At 48.2% G+C, this 27233-nt stretch overlaps 1 protein-coding gene across 1 annotated transcript in view; it reads left to right on the top strand.

The window, feature by feature from the left end:
• The first annotated feature begins 1587 nt into the window (after positions 1-1587).
• Positions 1588-27233, top strand: part of LOC113407522 (ADAMTS-like protein 2) — a 48083-nt gene continuing 22437 nt past the window's right edge. Inside the window, exons 1-7 of the mRNA XM_026656120.1 lie at positions 1588-1671; positions 13918-14010; positions 14691-14833; positions 21925-22000; positions 22953-23055; positions 24795-24940; positions 25680-25803. Of these exons, the coding sequence (XP_026511905.1) occupies positions 1588-1671; positions 13918-14010; positions 14691-14833; positions 21925-22000; positions 22953-23055; positions 24795-24940; positions 25680-25803 (769 nt within the window). The remainder of the gene's footprint in view (positions 1672-13917; positions 14011-14690; positions 14834-21924; positions 22001-22952; positions 23056-24794; positions 24941-25679; positions 25804-27233) is intronic.

The following is a 27233-nucleotide window of genomic DNA, read 5'->3' as shown; positions in this document are numbered from 1 at the left end:
CATTTAACGTGGATGAAAATAATTCCAAACAACTTTCACACATGGACAAGTTCTAACTACAAAGGGCCTGTCTACACTACAAAGTGAAGTCAACCTAACTTATGTCGGCATACAGCCGCTGCAGTAATTACATAGCTTGTTCATGTCTACACTTTGCTCCTTGTGTCGGCAGTGCGCATCCTTGCCAGGAGTGCTTGTATTGGTTGTACTGTCAGTGTGGAAAGGCTCCTGAAAGCCACTATTAGTTGGCATAAGCAACGCAGTGTCTACACTGACAGTGTTGACCTAACTACATTGACCCTGACTTTACACCGCTCATGGAGTTGGACTTATTAAGTCAGCGAAAGCAAAATTTAAGTGCAGACACTTTCATAGTTAGGTCAACGTAAGCTGCCTTGTATTGACCTAACTCTGTAGTGTAGACCAGACCAAAGTGTTTGTTTGAGACAAGTGAATAGAAATTCCTCTATGTTGACCTGGAACAAACAGTTCAGTGGAAGAAGTGTTCAGTGTGATGATCAGTGTCTGGAGTGAAAGGACAAATCAGAGGAGACATGATCAAAGCTTTGCTCAAAGTGAATGTTCATGCCACTTGTTCAATGTTTCAAGATAAATTCATTCAGGTCTTGTCTACACTAGGAAGTTGTTACCTCTTTATCCATGCTACTATGCAGTACAACAGCACCCAACTATAGGGGTTTAAGGGTGCCTATACTGCTATATACCTTATTCCTGTATGAGAAGGGGAATAAGCTATGCTGATACAAGACACCTTATAACTGCATCCAGACTAGGTGCAGACCAGTTTCAATTACCAGGAAAAAGCCTTTATGCACAGAAATATGCCTGTGGTGCCCTGAGTCCAGACACCAGCACCAGAATGCCCTTTGATCATCAGAGGGACCATTTCACAATCTTCAAGCACTGTCACCACTGAAGTGACCCTTCTTTTAAGTGTGAACAATATGGTCACTGGACCAGGATTCTCTTCCCAGCCCTGCCCAGACTTAATTGTCTCGTGCCTCAGTTTCCCTAGCTGCAAAGTGGGGCTATAACTATCACACTTGCCTACTTCATTCAGGGCCATCTGCCAGCGGGTGCCGGGCTGTCCTGGGTGGAAGGGGTCACGGCAATGCGGAGTGGCTTGATCCGATGTGGATCCGGATTCTCAGACACACAGCCTGGGGAAGGGGTGATGGTCCTGGCTCCTCTGCCAGGTCCTGTCCCCAAGCCCTGGCTGGAGGGAGCCCCTTCCCCCCCCCACCCCAAGGGAGCCGGGGCTGCGGAGGGGAGAGGCAGGGATCCTGCTGCGCTGGGTTTGGCTTCCTTTGTCTGCGTCCCAAACCTCCCCGGGCCCGGGAGGAATGCGGGGCAGGGGCAGGCGCACGCGGCCCCCGCCCTCCGCGGGCTGCGGGTGGCTCAGGTCGGCTTGTGTCAATCAGGGCCCCGCGGAGCTGCGGGCGCCCAGCCACCAAACAGGTTGGAAAGTCATTAATTACCCAGCCATGCAGGGCTGCGCTCAGGCGACTGCGGCTGCCTCCGGGCTGCCGCCGCCGCTGCCTTGTTCCCATGGAGCAGGAGCGCAGGATGGCCGCCCTGCGCGGCTCTCCCGGCCGGCGGCTGGCCCCGCTGCTCCTGCTGCTGCTGATCGCCTCCACCCCGGGCGCTAAGGTAAGGGACAGGCGGGCTGGGTGCCAAGCCCCAGGGCAGGGCAGGGCAGGGCAGGGCGGCTCTTACTCCGAGCTCCACCGGGATCCGATCTGCCGGCACCAGTCTGTCCTGAGCCCCTGCGGAGCGCTGGAGCCAGAGCCGAGAAGTAAAGGTATCCTGCCACTGGTGGGGCGTCTCTCCACCAGCCCTGCCCTAGGCGCTTGGAGCAGGCATCCCCTGCCTAGCTGCACACGGCTTACCTAGATGGCCCTCCTTAACCTGCCCTGCTCCCAGGATTAACCCCCTCCCCCCCACCCCACCCCACCCCATAGTAACAGATCGGATCTTTTCCTGTCTTGTCTATTTTCCCCATGTCCCTTCCCCCCTTCAAGCTCCACCAGCCAAGCTGCCCAGGAGGAGGCGATAAGACCCTGGTGGAGACATGTCCAGCTGCTCCAATGAAATCAGAAAGGGCAAGCTGCTTCCAAAGCCTCCTAGGAGGAGCTCCACAAACTCACATGCGGTGCAAAAAGGCAACCTCTGTCCCCCCTCTAACTCAGCAGTGTCTAGAGTCCAGGTGTGGGGCAAGACTCAGCCCTGGTGGGCATTGGGTGGCTCTTATTGCGTTGGGTGTGACAGCACTATCAGAACCAGTGCTAAATTCCTAGAAATGCCTTTGGCGAAGTGAGGAGGGGTCAGGCAGGGGTACCCATGGGCTGCCCTACGGTGACCGAACAGCAAGTGTGAAAAATCGGGACAGGGGGTGGGGGTGGGGTAATAGGAGCGTATATAAGAAAAAGACCCAAAAATCGGGACTGTCCCTAAAAAATCAGGACATATGGTCACCCTAGGCTGCCCACATGAGTAAGGTGAGTGGATCTGGAAGAAAGATTGCAGTTCCATGACTGTAAACAGACAGAACCCAGCCAACCCCATATGGTGCCTAGGCTTTCTTTGATTTTTGCTGATGCTTGGCTTCTGTTTTCACCCACATCCCAATGGAAAGGCTTGAAAATCTTCTGGGTGGTTCAATGGGACAAGTATGTTGTGCATTTGATTTTCCCTAGCATTGTGCTTCAAGGCTGGTTGGGAAAGGGATTTTGTGCTGCTTGCCCTAGAGTTCCCTCCAAGGATTGGGTCCCTCAGACTCTGCAGTGACTCTGGCACTCAGAAAGGAGTAGTGGAGGTGAAATGGCACCTTTTGGCAATGCAGGAGTGCAGATCAGCACCATCAGAATTCTGTACGCACAGGGCTCTTCCTCTGAGAAGTGCGTAAAACTGGTTGAGAATTAGCCCACAATTGTCCAGGGGAATAACTACCCTCACCCATCAAATTATGGACCCCTTCCTTTAAAGCTGGGGAATTGTGAAAGAATATTGTTATGTTATTCTTTTATAGGCAGTAGAGAAGCCATGCCCTTTGTACCACAGCTAACCAGTGCTCACAAGCCTGTGGATGGAGATGAAAACAGATCCATTCCCTCCTTCCCCCTCCCCCAGTATGTGTGAAGTAGGCTCCTGGCTTAGCCAGCCCCATTTCATCATTATCTGTAGCTGTGTGAGCACTGGAGCCCTCAAGCCATTCATTTTGTCCTTTATGGAAGGGCAGAGACACACCCTCTGACCCAGCAGCCAGGCTCTTATTAGAGCTCTGTCCCCTTTAATATCACTTGTCTCCTAGCAGCTGTAAAGCCCCTTCTGTGAAAATCCCTTATTATAGGGCACTCACTCAAAGGCCTGGCCTGTAAGAACCACCTCCGTTATTATGACTGGAGGAGGCAAAATTCTAACTTCAATCATTCCACTGAACAGTGCCGCGACCTCCTCTCGGCTTCCATGGGTCGCTGAGCACAATGTAGCTCTGTGCTTAATGTCTCTGAAGGAACTCCATATAGTTTCTTTATTGCAGATGGTTGATTCAGTGCTCCTTGCCCTGTTTGACTTCCATCTATGGCCTTGTCTTCACTGCTAAAAAGAAGGTATATTTATTACCTCAGGGTAAATAATGTGCGTGAGCTGTCCTGAGGTAAAAACACAGTGAAGACCAGCCCCTTTAGTTTTACTATGAGGTCAACAAAGTGAGGTCAACCCCAGGTGGTGGTATAGTGCTGACCTCACCTAATTTACCTCGTGGTAGAATGAAAGTCCCTTGTCTTCACTGTGTTTTTACCTTGGGATAACTCAAGTACCTTAGTTACCCTGAAATATACACCCTATATATGAGCTATCCCAAGGTAAAACACACTGAAGACAAGACACTTTAGTTTTACCATGTGGTAAATTGGGTGAGGTCACCACTAACCCGAGACCTGGGATTGACTTTGACTTGTTTACCTCACAGTAAAACTAAAGTGGTTGATCTTCACTGTTTTGAGCTCCCATTTGAACCTGTTGGGGGTTGCCTGGATGGTTTTATATACCAAGTTATACCTTGGACATCTCCTTGGTTGTCCATGGCCTCTCTCTCCATGCGCTCTTCCTTACAAAACAATTGTAGGCAGTTGGTATGGGGTCATTCTGGCAACATGGCCACGCCATGTTGGCGCATTTTGAGGATTGTAGTCATACCGCACTTTTAATCTGTGGATGTCATCCATTCTAGTCTATCTAACCTTGTCACACCTAGGATTTGGCACAGGGACCTTGTTTCAAATGTTTGCAGCTTTTGCTCTTTAAGTTTTGCCAGTACCCATAATTCTCAACCATAAAGCAATGTGGATATAATAAGCATTGTATATAAACTAGGGCTGTTGATTAATCACAGTTAACTCATGCGATTAACTAAAAAAAAATAATTGTGATTAATCACAGTTTTAATTGCACTATTAAACAACAGAATACCAACTGAAATTTATTAAATATTTTGGATGTTTTTCTACATTTTCATATATATTGTATTGTGTTATAATTGAAATCAAAGTGTATATTATTTTTGATTACAAATATTTGCACTGTAAAAATTATAAAAGAAATAGTATTTTTCAATTCACCTCATACAAGTACTGTAGTGCAATCTCTGTCGTGAAAGTGCAATTTACAAATGTAGATTTTTTTTGTTACATAACTGCACTCAAAAACAAAACAATGTAAAACTTCAGAGTCTACAAGTCCACTCAGTCCTACTTCTTGTTCAGCCAATCGCTAAGACAAACAAGTTTGTTTACATTTATGGGAGATAATGCTGCCCTCTTCTTATTTTCAATGTCAGCAGAAAGTGAGAACAGGCATTTGCATGGCACTTTTGTAGCCAGCATTGCAAGGTATTTACGTGCCAGATATGTTAAACAGTCGTATGCCCCTTCGTGCTTCGGCCACCATTCCAGAGGACATGCTTCCAAGCTGATGATGCTCATTAAAAAAATAATGCATTAATTAAATTTGTGATTGAATTCCTTGGGGGAGAATTGTATATCCCCTGCTCTGTTTTACCTGCATTCTGCCATATATTTCATATTATAGCAGTCTCGGATGGTGACCCAGCACATGTTGTTCATTTTAAGAACACTTTCACTGCAGATTTGACAAAACGCAAAGAAGGTACCAATGTGAGATTTCTAAAGATAGCTGCAGCACTCAACCCAAGGTTTAAGAATCTGAAGCGCCTTCCTAAATCTGAGAGATACAAGGTGTGAAGCATGCTTTCAGAAGTCTTAAAAGAGCAACACTCCGATGCGGAAATACAGAACCCGAACCACCAAAAAAGAAAATCAACCTTCTGCTGGTGGCGTCTGACTCAGATAATGAAAATGAACATGTGTTGGTCTGCACTGCTTTGGATTGTTATTGAGTCGAACGCATCATCAGCATGGAAGCACGTCCCCTGGAAGGGTGTTTGAAATATGAAGGGACATATGAATCTTTAGCGAATCTGGCAGGTAAATATCTTGCGACCCCGGCTACAGTAGTGCCATGAGAATGCCTGTTCTCAATTTCAGGTGACATTGTAAACAAGAAGCAGGCAGTATTATCTCCTGCAAATGTAAATAAGCTTGTTTGACTGAGTGATTGGCTGAACAAGAAGTAGGTGGGGGGGAGGGGTTTGGGGTGCAGGAGGGTGCTCCAGGCTGGGACTGAGGTGTTTGGAGGGTGGGAGGAGGATCAGGCCTGGGGCAGGGGGTGGGGGTGGGGGGGGAGGCTCAGGGGTGCAGGGTCCAGGCGGTGCTTACCTCAAGCAGCTCCTGGAAGCAGCGGCATGTCCCTTCTCCAGCTCCTACGCGGAGGTGTAGCCAGGTGGCTCTGCACATTACCCCGTCCACAGAAACCGCCCCTGCAGCTCCCATTGGCAGCAGTGCCAGGCCAATGGGAGCTGGGGGCAGGGCCGGCGCAACCCATTAGGCTACCTAGGCGGTCGCCTAGGGCACTGCGATTTGGGGGGCGGCGAACGCAGCGGTATTTCCGCGGCGGGACCTTCCGCCGCCTCTGTGGGGGGGTGGCATTTTGGGGTGGGACCTTCCGCCGCCTAGGGCGGCGGAAAAGCTGGCAGCACTCCTGGCTGGGGGGCAGCACTTGGGGTGGGGGCAGCATGCAGAGTGGAGCCCCCTGGCTGCCCCTACATGTAGGAGCCAGAGGGGGCCATGCCACTGCTTCTGGGAGCCACGTGGAGCAGCCCCCGATCCTGCTGCCCAGTTGGAGCGCTGGAGCAGGGAAGCCCCAGACCCCGCTCCCCAGCGGGAGCTCGAGGGCCAGATTAAACGGCTGGTGGGCTGGATCTGGCCCGCAGGCCGTAGTTTGCCCATCCCTGCTCTAAAATTTTACATTGTTTTATTTTTTAATGCAGTTTTTTTTTAACGTAATTCTACATTTGTAAGTTCAACTTTCATTATAAAAAGATTGCACTACAGTACTTGTATTAGGTGAACTGAAAAATACTATTTCTTTTGGGGGTTTTTTTTCAGTGCAAATACTTGTAATCAAAAATAAATATAAAGTGAGCACTGTACATATTGTATTCTGTGTTGTAATTGAAATCAATATATTTGAATATATAGAAAACATCCAAAAATATTTAAATAAATGGCATTCTATTATTGTTTAACACTGCGATTAATCACGTGATTAATCACAATTAATTTTTTAAATCGCTTGATAGCCCTCATATAAACTGGATTTAGCTATCATGGACCCTGAGTGAAAGTTCCTCAAGGTAAAAAATACACCTTATTTAACGGTGAAGGCAAAGCTGATGCTACAGCAGGGCAGCTAAACTCTTTTATACATATACTTCATAGTGCATCCATGTTAATGCATTTGTGTAGAGCAAAGCTCTGTGGGGCAAGGACTGTCTTTTTGTTCTGTGTTTGTACTGTACCTAGCACAATGGGGTCCTGCTCTAGGGCTAGGGCTCCCAGGTGCTATGGGAAATACAAATAATAAATAATAACACCAATGCTGCTCCTTCAGGGCCCCATTCTGCTACACTTAAGTCAAATAGTCCCTTACTCTGTAAGCAGCCCCAAAAGAACTAGTGTCTGAGTAGTGAATATTTAACGTGAATAAGGGTGACAGAATCAGGCCCTTAAATAAACAACATCGTGGCACTAAATTGACCAGCAACGTCTCTTTCTTACTGTGCACAAAATAGTCATTTAGGGGCTGATCCTGCATTTCTCATGTACCCCAAACTCCCAGTGACTTGGTTGCACAAGACAATCAGGTTAGGCCAGTTTTTAGGAGTGTTTTAACTTTCCCTGAGAAGTGCGTAAAACTGGTTGAGAATTAGCCCACAATTGTCCAGGGGAATAACTACCCTCACCCACCAAATTATGGACCCCTTCCTTTAAAGCTGGGGTATTGTGAAAGAATATTGTTGTGTTATTCTTTTAACTTTCCATGTCTCTATGATTAGAAATAAATGCAACTTTGCAGTTCTCATTCTGGGCTGCTGCTAGCCTGCTTTCTAATGTACTTCTTATTTGTACCTTATTACAGATCAAAATTCCCTCTTTTCGCACACAAATCTGCTGTAATATTGCTCCATAGAGAACCTGTCTGATAATTTTGTTCTTTACTACAGTTGCCTGGTACTGTACTGAAGTTAGGCTTACTGGTCTATAATTGCCAGAATTGCCTCTGGAGCCTTTAGCTATCCTCCAGGCATCTGGTACAGAAGCTGGTTTAAATGATAGGTTACATACCACAGTTAGTAGTTCTGCAATTTCATATCTGAGTTCCTTCAGAACTCTTGGGTGAATACCTTCTAGTTCTGGTGACTTGTTACTGTTTAATTTATCAATTTGTTCCAAAACCTCAACTGACCCATCAATCTGGGACAGTTCCCCAGATTTGTCACCTAAAAAGAATGACTCAGGTGTGGGAATCTCCCTCACATCCTCTGCAGTGAAGATCAATGCAAAGAATTCATTTAGCTTCTCTGCAATGGCCCTATCTTCCCTGAGTGCTCCTTAGCACCTCAATCAACCAGTGGCCCCACTGATTGTTTGGCAGGCTTCCTGCTATTGATATATGTAAACTTTTTGCTGTTCGTTTTTAAGTCTTTGGCTAGTTGATCTTCAAAATCTTTTTCGGCCTGTTGTCTCCTGTCTTAGGGCATGTCTACACTTACTGTGGTGATCAATGCACCGGGGGTCAATTTAGTGGGTCTAGTGAAGACCCACTAAATCAACTGCAGCTCACTCACCCGTCGACTCCGGTACTCCACCGGAATGAGAAGCGTAAGGTAAGTCGACAGGAGAGTGTCTCCTGTTGACCCAGTGTGATGTAGACACCACAGTAAGTCGACCTAAGCTATGTCGACTCCTGCTATGTTATTCACATAGCTGGAGTTGCATAACTTAGATTGACTTACCCCCATAGTGTAGACAAGGCCTCCAGTCTTTTCCTGAAACTCCTGACTTTAATGAGCCATGAAGTCAGGATGTGGCAATAGAGCATGATATGCACCATATAAAAGGCTATGCTCCTGCCACATTATCTTTACCATAACTAGAAAAATTCATTCCAGTTACATCTGAGGCCAGGTCTACACTACCGCGGTAGTTCGACGGCTGGCAATCGAACTTCCGGGTTCGATTTATCGCGTCTGGTCTGGACGCGATAAGTCGAACCAGGAAGTGCTCGCCGTCGACTGCGGTACTCCACCTCAGCGAGAGGAGTACCGCGGAGTCGACGGGGGAGCCTGCCTGCCGCGTGTGGACCGCGTCTGAACCGCGGTAAATTCGAACTAAGGTATGTCGACTTCAGCTACGTTATTCACGTAGCTGAAGTTGCATACCTTAGATCGAATTGGGGTGTTAGTGTAGACCAGGCCTGAGTTTCCAGAAGTTGGGGAAGAATGGCATAAACAGTGGCCTAAATTAATCCTGAGCGTGACAAAGAATCATTCTTGGGTATTTATATTGCTCGCAGTTCTCAGAAAGATTGCCCTGAACATTTTATACCACATCGATTGGAAACGGTCTTGCTCTGCAAGGTTGGGATAGTTTGTTTGGGGCTGTCTTTGCTGCTGAAGAGCTACGGCTGCATTGTTAATTGGAATTAAGGACAGAGCAGGGAGGATGCTGGCGCTGTTATAGGTGCTGGATTTTCCTTTGCTAATATTGACTAATCTGAAGACTGCCACCTGGCTTTTTATAACACAGTCTGCAGAGCTTCTGGGACAAAGGCCCAGGTACTTTTGCTGCATCAGCACAGCTGGGATGGAGCAGCTCCCTGCTCCTATGTTAGCCCTGATAAAGAGAGGAGCTAGAGCAAAGTTTCTGCACGTGCCAGGTCCAGAATACACTCCTGGCAGAGCTACAAAAGGGTATTAGGAAGTGATAAAGATTTGGCTGGCAAGTTTAGTTTATACTGATGCTGTAGGAAAACGAGGAAGAACTCCTAGATTCTCTCCCTGCCCTGGAAGCCTAGGACAGTGGTTCTCAACCTTTTCAGACTACTGTACCCCTTTCAGGAAGTTGATTTGTCTTGTGTACCCCAAGTTTCACCTCACTTAACTACTTGCTCACAAAATCAGACATAAAAATACAGAAGTGTCACAGCACACTATTGGTGAAAAATTGCTTACTTTCTCATTTTTCTCATATAATTATAAATTGCGACCTCCAAAGGTTGAGAAACACTGATATAGTAGATCGAGCAGTATAAACAAGTAATCGTATGAAATTTTAGTTTGTGCTTTTCACATAGTCCATTGTAAAACTAGGCAAATATCTAGATGAGTTGACGTACCCTCTGGAAGACCTCCGCGTACCTCCAGGGGTATGTGTATCCCTGTTTGAGAACCACTGGCCTAGGATGACCCACCAGAAATTGTAGTAGAGAGCATCTGTGTGAGTTTGAGTGTGGCCCATCTGTTTAATGATTTAATTCCTGCCCCTCTATTTCTTTTTCTAATAAAGTCACTCAGAAATTGCATCGGACCATCATATTTTTCCTTAACCAGATCCATCAGCACAGATACATGCATCCTTATCAACAACAGCCCTGCACTACATCCCCATCTCTAGCCTTCCCCTAGCATGTCCCTATGCTTGTAGCCCCCAACTGTGGAATGGCTCTTCAGGGCTTGTTACAGCAGAGCATAATTTAGAGCAGCTTCAGTAGTTCCCCAGATTGGGGAAATGCAAAGGGTGGCTTAAAGCCAACCTGGATCCCTTTCCCCAAGTTGTGTCTGGTCTCTGCTTAATGTGGTGTTCTTCTCCCAGATCTTCTGGGCCTGGGCTGATGTCTGAGAATTCTGGAATGCCCAATTCACTCACCTGATAGGCAGTTCTTGGAATCTGTCAATGCAGCCAGGAAACATGGAGAAAATGAACCACAGAAGCAGATGTAATCTGGGATCTAGCCAACATCCCTCAATTTATTGTTTGGAAATTTGGAAGATGCCTAATGCTAGCACCGTAATTAAAATTAGGAAGTGCAATTATGTCACAATTATTTAATGAAGTCTTATTTCTGTCAAAGCAACAAATTCAACAGAAAATTGGAAGCAGCTGCCCAGTCTCCCAGTACCTGCAGTCCCACCATCACACCGGAAAGTTAGACATAGTGGTGTAGTAAACCCATAGTGAGAGAGAAAAATGATACTTGAGGGTCATCTGCAGGCAGGTCTAATCACTCACAGATACAAAATAACCATGTTTCTTTCTGATCTGACAATGAAAATATTTGGTTTCACTTGCAAAAAAAATCTTTATAGTGTCCTTACTTACATGGGTAAATACTTATAGGCACAGAATCTCAGATCAGTTCAGATCAGTATGGTTCTCAGATCTACCATGGGCCTAGAGGAAATTAACCATTTATCAGATAGCAAATCCCTATAGTACAGGAGAGGAAATTGTGGGGGAGGGCATGTGACCTCCTGAGCCTGCAGTGGGATAGTCCACATAGTCAAACATTTTAACCCAATATTAGTATTGCTAATTATTTGTATTACAGTAGCACCTACAGGCCCCACAAAGAGGAAGTAAGAGGGAGTCTCTGCACCACAGAAGTTATCACCTAAATAGACAAAAGCTGGGAGGGGAAACTGAGGCACAGAGAGGGGCAGTAACTTGCCCAAGGTCACTCAGTAGGTTAGTGGCAGAGCCAGGAATGGGATTCTATTCTTCTGATCCTCAGTCCAGTACCCTAAGCCCTAGATCACAAAATTACTCAACTGCTTCTCCTTTTTAAACCTGACTTCTTCTTTGGCCAGTATCTCTCAAATGAGGCTTCATTCTGACTTCTGTGGCCATCTGACATGTCTGAGTGTTGTAGCAGAGAGATGGAAGTGTGCTACTCTAAATGAGCAAGCAGGGGCACAAGGTAGCATGGAGATGGATAAGCTCCACTATCTATTAGCTATTTAAGCCAAAGGACAATGTTGGCACAAGAACAAATGGGAATAAATTGGCCATGAATGAATTGAGGCTGGAAATTTGAAGAAGGTTTCTAATCCTCAGAGGAGGGAGGTCCTGGAAAAGCCTCCCAATAGGAACAGTGGGTGAAAACTGTCTAACTAGTTTTAAGATGGAGACTGATACGTTTATAACAGGATTCTGATGACGGAGTTGTTTACGATGGCAGGGGACTGGAGATGGCGACCCAGGAGGTCCTGTGCCATTTCTTCAGAAATAAGAGAAGGAAAACTCAAGGAAAGCATTACAAGTTCTTACCTGCTGGATGGGAGAAAGGTGCAGCCGGCAGCAGCCTGTTGCAAAATGGTGACTCTAGGGCTGCAACTGCTTGGCTCTGCTCAATTTAAAGGGACAGCACCAGAAACAACGATCCTGTAAGAGACCAACCCAGCACTGGGGAAAGTTACTAGGGGTCAGAAAGGGGCCAAATTAATTCACAGAATAAAGGTAGAGTACAACAGTGACTCCCCTACAGAGCCCCCGTTGTTAAGTTACAGCTGCCATCCAGTTAGTGTGAGACATGGCAGGTAAACATAAGCAGAATTCAATCTGACGGCCATATGCAGGTGAGCAGCAGTGAAGGACCTGATCCCACAATGAGCATCACGGGTGAACCCCTGCACCTGTGTGGGGCCCTATCAACGCCAGTGTGTGGGGATGGCCTGCACAGAGCTCACTGCAGGGGCAGGGCTTAAACCATTACAGATGATGGGCTTGATTCAGCCCTGCTGACACAAGGGTGTGCTGCAGTGAGGGAGAATTTTCCCCCTAGAGGAAGACAAGGTGGGATGCAGCTGCCACGTGCCCTCAGAAGATTTGATGGTCCCGACAGGGTTCCATAAGAGCCCTGCTTGAGCAGGACCTAGCTCCCAATTCGGAGTCTGCCAACTAGAAAAGGAGGAAACTGAAGGAGATGAAACCTTTCCTCCATGCTGCCGAGAGGAAAACTCTAAGGAAAATGTACTTGGCAGCTCGGAGTGTAAGAGGTTAGAAACACATGGCAGTGTCCAACATGCTGCCAGAGGGAGGCCGTCAGAACCTCAGCCCCTTTTCTGAAAGGGTTCTGGAGGCACCTGCTTTCTGGGTTGCTGGTCACTCAGCGTATCACAGGGGTTTGGAGTTGGTCTTCAAGAGCCAGATTGTTCAGTGCTCACCACCCCCAATTAGAGGCAGCTTTTCAAAAGTGCTCAGCATCCAGCAGATCCCATTGTGCCAATTAAGACCAGATTCTCATCAGAGCTCTGCACCCAACATGTCCCCACTGGGCTCTTTTGCAAATCTGGCCCCAAGAGACTGTCTTCAACGCACTCTCTGGGACCCTGTCTGCCATTTACCAACATCTGAAGTGACACTGACATGCAAGCCAAGACTGAACACAAGCCACTCCTTAAGGCCTCATTTTTGGAGGAGGCGGTTGGATTTGTGATCAAGAACTAAGTGTTTGCATATCCATTGAGTCTCAGCAAATCACAGCTCGCTCTCCCTTCTCCCCCATTAACAGACAAAAAATATTAATGATCTCATATTGCTCAAAGGACCCAAGGCTTTGGCTTTCATTGTACGTCTCCATCCTTATGAATTCTGCAGTCTTTGCTTAGTTCCTCATATATATATATATATATATATAGAGAGAGAGAGAGAGAGAGAGAGAGAGACCAGCCCCGATTGGCACCGTAGAAAGACTCAATCCCAGTGGATGCAAAGAACTTGAGCAGGGAATGGTATTTTCAAGGAAGCTAGTGGTGGGAGAGTTGGGAATTCAGTTGGAGAAGTCAGGTGAAATAATGCAATAGCAATTTCAAGAGGGTCAGGCGAAACATCGCTTCTCAGTTAAAATGTTGGGGCTTTTGTGTGAAAGATCATGAATTTATCATTTGTGGAGAGACGTTAAAAATACATTTGTAACTCCAATGAGTTGATGTGTACCATCGGCTGTGCCTGCAGTGCAAACTCCATTGCATTCCCTCATTCAGAGTGGATGCTGAACAGTACAGGAATGGGGTCCCTACTGGCGCCTTGCCGTGATGATAGGCAATCAGCTGGGGGACCACCCAGCCTCTGTTTTACGGGGAGTCCATTACTGGGTGCAGGGGCCCATCGAAAGCTGATTTGGAGCTCAGAAGCCAATGCCAAAATCCAAAGATCTGCATCCGATAAGGGGCTGCTAAGAGGTATTTGATCAGATAACTATGCCCCACTCTTGAAACTAGAGCTATGTGGATAAACCTTTGTGGGCTTGGGGTGTCTCTGTGCAGATCCAGCTGAAAGGCTGCAGCTGAGGTTATCAAGCAAGAATCATGCAAATCATCATACGCTGCAATATAAACACGTACACTGTTAAACCTTGAGCAGACCATTGTTGGCTGTGGCCCCTTCGTATTCAGCATCCTCCTGCATTCTCCTACAGCTCTCCTTCATTCCCTTGAAATATGGGAGGGAGGGGGCGTTGAAGCTCCGTCAGCCCCGTTCCTGTTGCAGGGGAACTTCTCCAGGGGCTGAAGTTGCAGGAGCTCAAGCAGCTCCCTCATGGTAACAGTGACTACTCAGTGGGCAGAGGAAGGCCTTGCTGAAGTCACTGGCTTGCTGATGGCCCAATGTCAGCACACAGCCCGTCCGATCTCGACGTGGGGGGAGAAGGGGATTTTGAAGATGCTGGGATGTTGGAGTTTAAACCTAATAGTGAAAGTTGGATTCAGGGAATAGAAGCTGGGAGCCTGATTCACAGTCCCCTGTTTCTGTGCTTGGAGCCAGGATGCAGTAGGGTTCAAGGTAGCTTTAAGCCACCTCTGTGCGCTCAGTGTCCTGGGACCATGCAGAGGCTGGCCTAGCATCCAGTGTAAGTTAGAGCCGCCCTGTGCTCTGCTTTCCACGTCCCCCACTGGGCCACTGGAAGCAGAGAATAGCCGTGGTGTAGTGCATTCCTTATAAGAGATGGGAATCAGCCTGAATGACCCAGGAATCCTGTGCTTGAGAAGGGGCAGATACGGGGGCTTGTACGATAGGATCCATGTAGTTTAGACTCTACCATGGCTGGCCTACCCACCCTCTCCAAACTAGAAGACTTAAGGTTTTCACTCTTGTGGCACCCCACCAAAGATCCACGTAGGGGAGGACTGATCCCCTCCCAAGGGCAGCTGCAGAGCCGGAGTTCTCAAGCTAACCATCCTCTGTTTTTGTCAGGACAGTAGTGAGGCAGCAGAAGGAGCAGGCCCCTGGGATGAAGAGGTCACCAAGTGGTGGGGGGAATGGAGCTCCTGGTCCACGTGCTCCCGTACCTGTGGGGGAGGAGTGATGTCCCGGGAGAGGCACTGCTTGCGGCAAAGGTAAGCAATAGAGCAGCACCAGCTAACGCCAGACTCATGGACACTCATAAAACCTTTACCGATAAGGTGCCCAGATGCTGGATGCACCAGCGGGCGGGTGGGGTGGGGAGAAACACCCAGCTAAGAGTGTCTCTCCTTTCCTGCAGAGCCTTTCACATGCCCTGAAGCCAGACTCAGCCTTTCTTACTAGCTGCAGGGAGGGGTGACCCAAAGTGCATCCTTCTCCCTCCTCCCGCACCCCTCCTAGGGTACGTCTTCACTACCCACCGTATCGGCGGGTAGCAATCGATTTATCCGGGATCGATATATCATCGTTAAGACGCGATATATCGATCCCTGAATGCACTCACCGTCGACTCCGGAACTCCACCAGAGCGACGGGGGAGCTGCGTCTGTCGATCCCGTGCCATGTGGACCCCAGGTAATTCGATCCAAGATACTTCGACTTCAGCTACGCTATTCACGTAGCTGAAGTTGCGTATCTTGGATCGATCCCCCCCCAAGTGTAGACCAGCACTCATGGTGATCCGCTGCCTTCCGAGTAGTGCAGCAGTATTAGCTCTGTATCTGAAACATTTCAAATTCTAGTGTGGTGACCCCCATTTTGGTCGTGACTGGGGACTGAGCAGAGATTTCAGAGCTAAAAGCATGAGCTTCTACCGCTGGAGGTGAAAGATGCTTGGAACTGTAATAGACTCACATCCTCTATGACGCAGGCACAAAGGAGACCCATGGGTTACACTAGGCAACTGTGCTCTGCAATGTACATATCTTGGAATAATGAAGCATGCTGGGCCGGGCAGCTGGGCCACTTTTCTCGTTTTCTTTGTGTGACGGGTTGGATCACAGAAACCCCCTTGGGAGCTGCCACCCGATGTGCCAAGACTACCCCTGCTTCTGTTTTCCCTGCCAGCTCAGGACTCCAGCCCCCTGTCTTGCTGAGCCAGCCACTCCTGTCTGGCTCCAACACAGACTCAGGGTCTGAATCACTTGTCCCAAAGCTACAAGTTTACCCAAAAACAGCTCACAGGAGTGTGCTTGTCTTTAGCACTCAGATGCCCAACTCCCAATGGGGTCTAAACCCAGATAACTCCGTTTTACCCTGCATAAAGCTTATGCAGGGCAAACTCATAAATTGTTCGCCCTCTATAACACTGATAGAGAGATATGCACAGCTGTTTGCTCCTCCAGGTATTAATACATACTCTGAGTAAATTACTAAATAAAAAGTGATTTTATTAAATACAGACAGTAGGATTTAAGTGGTTCAAAGTAGTAACAGACAGAACAAAGTAAGTCACAAGCAAAATAAAATAAAATGCGCAAATCTATGCCTAATCAAACTAAATACAGATAATCTCACCCTCAGAGATGTTTCAGTAAGTTTTTCTCAGACTGGACACCTTCCAGGCCTGGGCACAATTCTTTCCCCTGGTACAGCTCTTGTTCCAGCTTAGGTGTTAGCTAGGGGCTTCTCCATGATGGCTCCTCTCTCTCTCTGTTCTCTTCCACCCCTTTATATATCTTTTGCATAAGGCGGGAACTCTTTGTCCCTCTGGGTTTTCACCCCCCCTCACTGGAAAAGCACCAGGTTAAAGATGGATTCCAGTTCAGGTGACATGATCACATGTCACTGCAAGACTTCATTACTCACTTGCCAGCACACACATATACAGGAAGACTCACAGGTAAACACAGTCATCTGCAGACAATAGTCCTTGTTAATGGGAGTCATCAAGATTCCAAACCATCATTAATGGCCCACACTTTACATAATTACAATAGGCCCTCAGAGTTATGTTTTATATTTCTAGTTTTAGATACAAGAGTGGTACATTTCTACAAATAGGATGATCACACTCAGTAGATTATGAGCTTTGTAATGATACCTTACAAGAGACCTTTTGCATGAAGCATATCCCAATTACCTTACATTCACTTATATTTTTATAAAACCATATAGACTGCACAACGTCACACTTTGTCTGTTTGCACCTGGCTGCTGTAGAGGACGGGATGTATTGCACATGTGGTGTACGTTGCTCAGAAAGCAGGTGGAAAAGTAAAGTGCCCTGCTTTGACATCCAGCGGGCCTGTGAAATGTGCATAATTTACACTGATTTGGTAATTCCTTAGGGACCATTTTCAGCCCTGGCATAAGCAGGTGCAACTCATATTGGCCTACGGGGAAGTTGCACCCACTTACAGGTGAGGGCATTGGTGATGGTGGGACGTAGGTAGCTGCCTTTATCTCACATCCCCCTGCCAGTTGCTTTTATTGCTATGGCCCCCATCTCCCTGCCACGCGCGTTCAGCAGGTAAGCTCTGCTTGCTTGGCAAACCCACCACGGCATTGCCAGTTACACTGTGCTAGAGCCACTTACACTGACCTACCCTCCATACGCAACTGACTCTGGTGCTTCTGACATTGCCCAGTTAGTCCCAGAGCATTGGGCCCAGTCATGTCTCTGGGACTTCCTCGTCTTTTTCATTGTGTGCCCTCTCTCGTTCAGATCTTTTGTTTTCCCAGATCCCCCCCTCATTCCCTCACACCACAGCAGCTGATGGCCTGTGGCACTTGCCAGTGAACTCCTGCTGCTCTCTCTCAGCCCGGCTATATTGCTAGTGCCTGTCAAATCCGCCACCGAGGGCGGCGCAGGGGACTGGAGCGGAAGCCCCTACCTCCACTAAACAGATGAATGAGACCCCTGGAGAGGCATCTCTTTAACCTGCTACTCCAGACTCCCTGGATGCTAATGAGAGCTGGCATCCGAGAGTGCAGAGCGCTCGCTGTGCCTGCCCCTCTCCTCTGCTCCTTTCCATTCTGCATGAACGCACTTCTAAGCAGAGGAAGCCCAGGCATGGCCCCCTCCCTCTTTCCTTCCTTCAAAAGAAAAAAAACCCTTCTTTTATGTGGGCTGGCTGGCTGCATAATTAGGATCCGGATGTGCAGAGGTGCCTTCCATCTGGAGATGGCCGTGATTCTCAAATAACCTCGCCACTAACAAGGCATGCCAGTGTCTGTGTCCCTCCTCTGCCTAGTGAGCATAGACACTGCCATCATGGGAGAAAGATGGGGAAAGGAAATGGGAAAGGGGCCCTGAGTGCCCCCAAAGTGTTTCCTGTGCCCTCCTAGTCAGAGCTCTGTGTCCTCCAGGCCTGATCCAAAGCCCACTGAATCTTTCCACTGACATCAATGGGCTTTGGAACCGGCCCTCTGTGATTCCACAGCCAGGGAATTTGCTGCAGAATCTACCCCTCACTGCAGGGTTTTGCTCCAGAATTCAAGCTTGCATTTAAAAACAAAAATATAGAAAGCTTTCTGTGGCTGCAAAGAAAACCTTCCAAGCCTCAGCCAAGTGTACACAGTGCTGCAATATCTGCCTGAGTCTGCAGACAGCCTGAAATAATGCTGCCCTGTTTCATCCCAAGGGGATGATAACTGTGAAGTCTCAGGCTGCAAACTTTGTTTCCAGCAGTGTTTAACACTTTCACTGCTGATGCTCTGCAGAGTGAGCCAATATGCTTATTCCATGGTCTCAAACCGCACCCGCAGCTACTAAAAGATTGTCCCCTTCTCAACTGTCAAGAACTCCAGCTCCCCCCTGACAATGTCTGCTGCAGGCCAGGACGAAGGCACACTGGTGGTGCTGTGCTGGGAAATTTGCACAGCATTTGGATTATTTTGACATCACAAGCACCAAATTCATGCGGCCATTTTTAGGTAACTGCCGGGCAACAGATTGTGCCATCACCGCACAACGGCCCAGTGAATCCTGAAACTAACCAACTTGGTCACAGTGCTTCTGTTTCATTAGAGTCTGTTAGGAGCATAGGATTTGCTCAGGAAAGGAGCTGAGTGTTGCTCTTTCAAGTGGGGTATCCTGTCTCTGGCAGTGGCTAAAACTGGAGGCAAAAAACCAAAACAACCCCCAGGGTGTACCACTGTACGGTCCTATCCCTGCAGGAAGATTTCCCTTCTATGCCCTGACAAGTGAGATTTGTTAACCCTATCATTATTTTAGCAAATGCAGTTAGCAGTCATCAATCGACATACCTAACCTGCTCCAGGCATTCTTAACCTGGGAGGTGCAAGCAGGTCTCAGAAGATTGCAAATGTGACACCCATTGTTTTAATTGACACAGAGAGGATTGAACCAGGGATATCCCGTGTTAAAAAGCATAAGATGCCACAGCTTGAGCTAGGATCAGGCCTCTATAGTGAGGGCTCTAACAGCTCCATATCCTCTGTAGATCAGGCACGGAGGGGTATCTGTAACACACTCACCAGTGGCTTATACAAACACCGTCTCTTTCTTTATGGCTAGATGGGAGAGGAGCCCAGCATCTTTTTGCTCCAGTAACATGGCACAGCTGGCACTGTAGTAGCAACATGCTATACAAAACAATGAGTTTCACATAGCTTCTGCCCAGACTCTTCCCAGGCCCCTCTATTTCTTTGCCATCCTGAGCAGGCTCAATATATTGGTGGTTGGCTTCCAAAAGCATCCTGCCACTCAATCTGCCTGGCAGTGACTGGGTGGTGGTTGCACATAGAGACAAGTCTGTACCATGCCCTTACAAGGTATGTCTACACAGCAACAAAAAGCCCACTGCTGTCCGGCAGGGCTCAGGGGAAGGGGTTGTTTCATTCAGTGTAGGCTTCCAGGATCAGGCTGGAGCTGAGTTCTGGGACCCTCCCACCTCACAGGGTCCTAGAACCCAGGCTCCTGCCCAAGTCTAGATGTCTACATAGCAGTGAAACAGCCCCTCAGCCCAAGCCCTGCAAGCCCAAGTTGGCTGACACAGGCCAGCTGTGGGTGTCTAATTGTTGAGTCGACATACCCAAAGTGACAAGTGTCTGAGTCAGCCCAATCACTGGTGCTATGGAATTCCACTCTTTTTAAAATCCCAGCCATGGTGTTTGACTTGCTTGTTATTTGCCACCTAGACTGCTGTGGGAATCGGGTTATCTGTTTTACAGGAAATTCCGCTGCTGTGTATTTCTTTGCCGCTCTGACACGAACCTAAACCAAAAAATTGCAACAGTTCCCTTCAGCCAAAATAAAATAAAATTGTGTGGGGTTGATCATAACGTTTGGATAACATTCATACATTTTGTTCTGATTTAGACGTTATCATATAAAATATTAAAAAATGGAAGAAGTCATTTTGAAACAGAAAATTGAAACATTACATTCACAAAGCAGTCCATTTGGACTTTATTGGAATGCTCCAGGCCCATTTTTTTCTAAACAAAATTTTGTTGAAGTCAACACATTTCCACAGAACATGGCGATATTGACAAAATGGCATTATCTGTGTGTGAGATGTTTCAAACAGCTCTAATTATTATTATTATTGCCAATAATCATTTTTGTGTACACTAGTACCCAGAGACCACTTGAGTCAGGGCTCCACTGGGCTAGGGACTGTACATATGCCTGATAAGAGACTGTTCCTGCCCCAAAGAGTCTGAACAGGCAGGAGAGGAGAAGTGATGTATCCAGCATCAAAGTCAGGAATAGAACCCAGGACTCTTAAATTCTAACTCTAGTGTGCGATGGACTGGATCACACTGTCTGTCATGGCCCTGGTAAAGCTCCCCTGCTAAACACTCACCACTGTAGCCTAATTCTTTAATGGGGGAAGTAAGTAACATCCCCCCTCCCTTGTAACTCAGATTGCCCAGGGATTAGAAGATGCAGCATCTCAAGCAGCTGGTGCATGTGAAGCAGTGATTTCTCAATTAAAACCAGGAGTATTGATTAACCAGGTTCAGTTTATGCATATGAAGTCAGCTGGCTCGCAGCCTGAAAGTGTGGGTTGCCGGGCCCGATGCTACTGCTGATTCAACTTTAGGTACCTTTAATATTACAACACCAAGCTGCTGTGTTTGGGTCCCAGGCATGCACCCGTGTGCTTTTAAACTTCCCTTGGTCTGGGTAGGCTCCAGCCTCTCTCTTTCTTTGGCCTCTGGCACATTTCCTGAACACAGACTCTGTCTGGGAAGGGTGACCAGTAGGCCTCCAGGACCAGTGCTGACCTCCCAAGATATCCAAGTTGCTTAAGCATATCACTTCCCAGAGCTTCAACCTTGCGGCCACTCTGTTTTACTGTTTACCTCTTCAGAGACAAATGATAGCACGTAACTCACAGAATAAAACACCTATACATCCTTCCCTGCCTCAGTGTCCTCACTGCTCTTGAGCATTCTTCGGGCCTAGGTCAAACTCTTTTAAGAAGTCTAGGATTCTTCCTCTCCTCTTTCCCTCCTGCACAAGGCTTCTCCTCTCACTCCTGCCTCTGGTCTCGTCTCCCTCTCCCCAAAATGGCTAGCAGCGACATCACTTCTCTTTCATAACTTCTAGTCCCCTTTGTCAGTCTGTTTCATCAGGTGAGCAAAGTCCCACACCAGGTGATGCATACCTTAGTGACCAACCCACCTGGGCAGCCTAGTTCTTCTGTGTGGCAGCCAACTCTTTGTCCAAGGGGGCTGCCATGTGAATAGAGGACTATCAAGGTTTAATGACCTGCCATTGTTAACCCTGTGCCACTAGCCCTTGGGATTTCATCCTAAGATGGAGGCAAAAGACAAAAGAGAGGGCAGACAAGCCCCACATTCAACACGGAGTCCGAGGTCTGATAGAGGTACACACAGAGTCCCCACTATCAAACAGAATTCATAAGTTAACATAGTTTCCCCAAACTGTCACACTGTCTCATCAGTCATTCTACCTGGACAGAGGGAGAGAAAACGGCATAGCCTGGAGGAAGGTGGCAGTTCTCTGATGCTGCCATTCTGTCCAATCTAATAGCCCCGCTGCCATCACGAAGTGAGAGCATCCCACCCTAAAATTGGAGCTATTGGAAATACATTTTTTACGCACTGTTACATAGTCTGTGTGTGACAACCTGGATGTAAAACCGGCTGTTCTAATACACACTCCTGTCAAATTATCGCCTGACTTCTGCTTCTCTGTGCTAAGCTACAGGCCACAACTGTCTTACAGCCTCTGTGTTTTAGCACCTCATAGTCCTCCAAACCACTGGTCACTCCTCCCACAGCGTAGTTCTTCTCTGCCTTGCAGGCTCCACCTATCCCAGGGCACAAACAGCACCATGTGTGGGGGCCAATCCAAGCGCTACCAGCTGTGCCAGCAACAGGTAAGAACCACTCCCAGGGCTGTCCATTTACTCCTAGGGAAATAACGTGGCCTCAGCGGGTGCTCACAGGGCTGCTGTGCCGGCGCAAGCCTGCCGGCTGTGCCTGAGATTTGGCACGGCAATGGCAAGCAGATTAAGGGTCTGAGCGGGACACACAGTGACGTGGACACGGGTCACTCCAGAATTGAGACAGTCACAGGTGTGACTAAAGCTCTCTGTTTTATAGATAAGAACAAGGCTAATGCGGAGAACAGCAGCAATCTTGACTCAGTGCCGCTAGCCTCTGTGAAACACTGATGGGCATTTTATTAATATTAATACAGCAATAAGAAGAATACTTAGCTCCTTCCATCCATAGATCTCAGAATGCTTTACAAAGGAGGTCACTATCCCCATTTTACAGATGGGGAAACTGAGGCACAGAGACGGCAATAATTTGCCCAAGGTCAGCCAGCAAAGCGGTGGCAGAGCCAGGAACTGAATCCAGGTCTCTTGAAGCCCAGTCCACTGCCCTATCCACTAGGGGAGTCAGCAAGGAGTAAACTGTCACAGTAACCCTCATCTGAGGATCTCAAAGTGCTTTACAATTATCTCCATTTTACAGAGGAGAAAAGTGACTTGCTGAAGCTCCTAGAGCAAGCCAGTGGCAGAGGGGAATAGAACCAAGGAGTCCTGACTCTCAGCCTCTGCTCTGTCCACTAGATCCACTAGCCCCTTTTGTAACTTGCCATCCAAGTGTCTGCCCACAGCTTTGAGAGGAGAAGGGCCTGCAGGCTGTACTAACATCATGTGGAGCTTTCTTGCGTTGCTCTACCAGTGGATCCTAGCCTTGACCTAAGGGGCCACGCTGCTCTGGGACAAGAGAGGAATTCCGATCCCTTGGAAGTTTTCCCTTTCCGTAGTGGGCTGGTTTTGATCTAGGAGGCTAATGTTAGCTTTGCTTTCTCTGCAGCCTTGCCCAGCCAATTCGGCCAGCTTCAAACAACAGCAGTGCGCCACCTTCAATGCCAAGGCCTTTGGGAAGCACTATTATCACTGGACGCCTCTCTACCCAGGTCTGTCCATGGCTGACCAGCTCAGCATGAGAGACGGGGGAGGGGAAGTGGGAAACCTGGTCAATGCGGGTAGGAGAAGGAGAGTTTCCTTCAGGGGTGAGTGGGTGTGTAAACTTTCCGCGTCTCTGGGCCAGGGCGCCCCTGGGGGCAGTGTCAGGGGATTGGTACCCCTGCCAGGTGAAATCGTTGGCAACCTGGCTTGTGGTTGTGCAACTTCGCGCTTGACTGTTCAGACCTGCTGGGTGAGGATCCAGCAAGTTAACAGGCAGTCTGTATCTCAGGCCTCCAAGGGGGAGGGCTGAGCACTTAAACCAGCTCTGGTTCCCACCTCCTGGCTGGAGTGAACAGTAATAGTCTATTGCTCAGGCCTTCTAAGATGAGGGCTGAGCATTTAAACAGTCTCGGGCTCTGGCCACTTGGTTGAGGGCCAAGCAAACAAACAGTCCCTATTTCCGGCCTTCTGGCTTAAAGGTTAGTGCACATCCAGCCCTGTGTATGGGGTCGTGTGTAGGGGTACCCAGGCCTACCCTACTCCACAGGGTCCCAGGGCCCTAGAAGTGACAGGCGATCCTGCCCCGGGGCCAGCAGGGAAACGTGCGTCACTGCCTTGCCTCCCGCAGCACAACAGGACCAAAGTCGTGTCTCCCTGAGCTACTTCCTACTGGCTCCTGGAGGCACTGCTCCATCGCTGCTGGGACCAGGCTCTCCATCTCGCAGCCCTTCCTCCACTCTCTCCTCAGGGTCCTCCAGCTCCTGGGGCCCTGGGTTGCCTTTTCTCCCCACTGCTGGTCGTGGGCTCAGCTCCCCCGGGGGGACGTCTCCTTCCTTCCCAGGTCCGGACCCAACTGAACCGCAGGGCCCTGCTTTTATACTTACTGCCCCGCCCCTGCCCTTCCTGTGGAGGGGGCGGGGTTAGCTGCGCCCCACAGGATGAATTAACACCCTCTGCACTGGAGGGAGGCCACTCTGCTCACTACTGGGTGTCTCCGTTTAGTCCCTCTGAAGGAATTCTCCTGCTTGGCAGCTGCCTGTTCTCTATGGTGCAGGCGTTTCTCTCCGCCCCTCTCAAGAGCCAGCCCTGCGTTCTCTTTGCCTTCCCTACCCCTGGTTCAGCGCAGTGTCCTGCTTTGGCTGCTGCCTAAATATGGATATAGAGCCCTAGTGATCTCAGTTACCTCCGTTTTCAAGTGCCCAACTTGAGACACCATAAAGGGGCCTGGCTTTCCAAGGGTGGGTGTTCAGCACCTCACTCCAGGTTCCCCTGAAATCACCCGTCAGTTTTGAACATTTTGGCCAAGGTGCTTAACTCCAGGCACCCGTGTTTGAAAATGCTGGTGGTAAGGGTGGTGAAAGCTGCTGAATCACGAGCCCTGGAGTCCTCCATTTATCCAGCAGGGCCGGCAACAGTGTAAGCTCCCACGTAGGCTGTAAGTTGAGGGGTGGGGGGGATTCAGTCTCCAGGCCCATTCAGCCAGCTGATTTTGCCTACACCACTGCTGGTTGTAGTGGTGGGTTTTATAAGCTGGACACCAGTCCACTTCCTAGGAGTGGAGAGAAACCATCAAATTGTTTCACCTAAGCCACCAAAGGGACTCTAAGTGGTGATGACACTCCATTGATACTGACCTGGGTAGCTGTAAACCAGTGACCTAAAGGAGAAGACTGTCTCACTGACAGTCCTGGAGCCATCCTGTGCCCCCGCTGCTCTGCCCATTGCCATCTCACCTCTCTCCCTTCAGATGATTACACCAGTATCTCCAACAAGCCTTGTGACCTCCAGTGCACCACTAGGAGTGGAGAGAGACAGCTGATGGCCCACGCACAGGACGGCACATCCTGCAAAGACAGGACGTACCAGGGGGTCTGCATCAATGGCAAGTGTGAGGTGAGGCGCTGGGAGGAAGGGCCGTGTATCGGGGGCTGAAGGCTTGGTTTTAAATCATTGTCCTCAAGCACCACAAGTATGGGCAGTAAAGTGAAACTGAACAGCTGCTATAGGGTTCTTGTAAATGTCACACTAATACCTATGTAGAATGGAGCAGCCAGGTTTGGGCTGGGGAGATCATTATGTGCAGCCATGTACTTGCACTAGGTGGATACATTCTCCCTTGAGCCTGGAGAAAAGCAGCAGCCTTGGCTTGGTTTTGAAGGATCACCCAACAGTGCAAGAAGTTTTAATCTGTTAGCGAAGGCCCCCTTTCGTTGCAATGGTACTTTTTATTTTTAAAACCTCAAGGCTCCATAGGACAGTGATTTGGCGGGTTGGCATTGCCACTGCTGGATGTGCTGCCTTCTGGAGATGGTCATTCTCAAAATGACATTGCCCCACTAAAAACAGCCGCCTGCTGGCTCAGCAAGGCCATTCTTGGATGCAGACCCTTCTGGGGGAAGGACATTCCAAACCAATGTCCCAGCAAGGTGGGTCGGTTAAACGTAGGTGCATTATGAGCTAAAACAGCCCCTCACCCCTGCCTCAGAGTTCTTACTTCTGTGTGCCCTAGACATGTAAACTCTCACTCCAGGGATTTCCCCCAGTTTAGAATCTCACCTACCCAGTAGGTCTGTGGTGGACACCCCTTGCTCCAGAGCAGGATTGAAGACCTTTTCTTTTGTATTCCTTGCAGCCGGTTGGGTGCGACGGGAGTCTCTACTCATCCCGGACGATGGACAGATGCAGGGTGTGCGGAGGGGACGGCAGCACTTGCTACCGGGTTTCAGGCAGCTTCCGAAAGGGGATCTCACAGTTAGGTACACCCTGTTAAGTGATGCCCATCAAACGATTTCACATGTTGCTTCTTGCTAACACGGACTGCCAACTAGGGCAGAGTCTGGACGTCCCAGCTGAAGGAGCTGAATAATACCTTGCCTTTCTTTCCCCATGTAAACCAAAATGATGGTATTTTGTCTGATCAGCTTAATCAGCAGAGGAAACTGGTTTGGTTTGCTGCATGGTAAGTTAGTGAGGTTTTCCTCTATCTCTTTATGATATGAAGCGGCTGGGCTCCTATATATGTCTATTGATCTCAGCATCTTGCCCAAGCCAGATGATGTTAGGAGTTCAATGCACTTTCTTTTATCTCTGCTCTGAGTTGATTTTGCATTTGGATGTTAATCTTGTACGAGGAGGGCAGGGCCGGCCCACAACATTTTGGCACCTGAGGCAGGGAGCTCAAATGATGCCCCCATGTCCCCTCGCTTGGGGCAAAACTTTGAAAGGTCTCAATTCTGCCGTCTTTCTGTTCTACTCCTCTCATGGTACTGCTCTGCTACCTACCCCAATAAAGGAGAACTAACAACTTAAAATGCCTTGTTCAAAAATTTTAAGTAACACTTAACTTTCAAACGCCTGAACAGCAAATATAACTTTTCTTGTCTGCATAGTAAACACTGGCATTTTTATCTGTTTGAATAATCAAAGTGGTGCTTTCCGTGCCTTCTTGGTTGCAAAGATTTGAACTGCTTCCTGTTGAAGGTCCACAGTCTGGGCCAGCTCATGCTCTATTGAGATGGTTGCAAGGCCGACAAGCCTCTCCTGTGTCATTGTGGAGTGTAGATGTGTTATTAACTTCAGCTTGGAGAAGCTTCGTTCTCCACTGGCAACTGTTACAGGAAGTGTTAGAAGTATGCGCAGAGCAACAAAAGCATTTGGAAAGAGGGTGGTCATCTTATTTTGCACATATATTCCAGAACAGCCTTTGGAGTTGATCCTGCTGAAATGTATCTTGAAAGGGCTTTCAGTTCATCACCTAAATCGCTCGCATCAATATCACGCATGTCAACATGTGTCAACACTGTCTCTAGTGCCCTGCATTGCTGGTGTAGGTCTTCTTCAGGTATAGTCAGGAGTTTTGGAATATCATATAACATCCCAAATATACTGCTGTGTTTCTTGAGCTGCATGAAACATTCTTCAGCTGACTGTATTGCACAATCTAACACCTGATTAAAGAATTCAACTTTGAATTGTTGTTTGGGGGTCTCTCATGGGATTATCCCGTGCCTCATAATCAAAATGTCTTCTTCTTCGGTGACTCTTATATTCTTGAATGGGTGGGAAAATAGCTTCAGTGTGAACTTCCTCTGTCAACTTCTGTGCACTCTTCAGACCATTTTGAAATTCCTCATCTGACCGGAAAGACTGTAGGTATGACTTTGCTTTGTCCAGTTGTTCCATTACT

Source organism: Terrapene carolina, unplaced genomic scaffold, assembly GCF_002925995.2.
Source record: "Terrapene carolina triunguis isolate 2854851 unplaced genomic scaffold, T_m_triunguis-2.0 Scaffold212, whole genome shotgun sequence".
Lineage (NCBI taxonomy): Eukaryota > Metazoa > Chordata > Testudines > Emydidae > Terrapene > Terrapene triunguis.
This window is presented reverse-complemented; position numbering and strand designations above follow the sequence as displayed.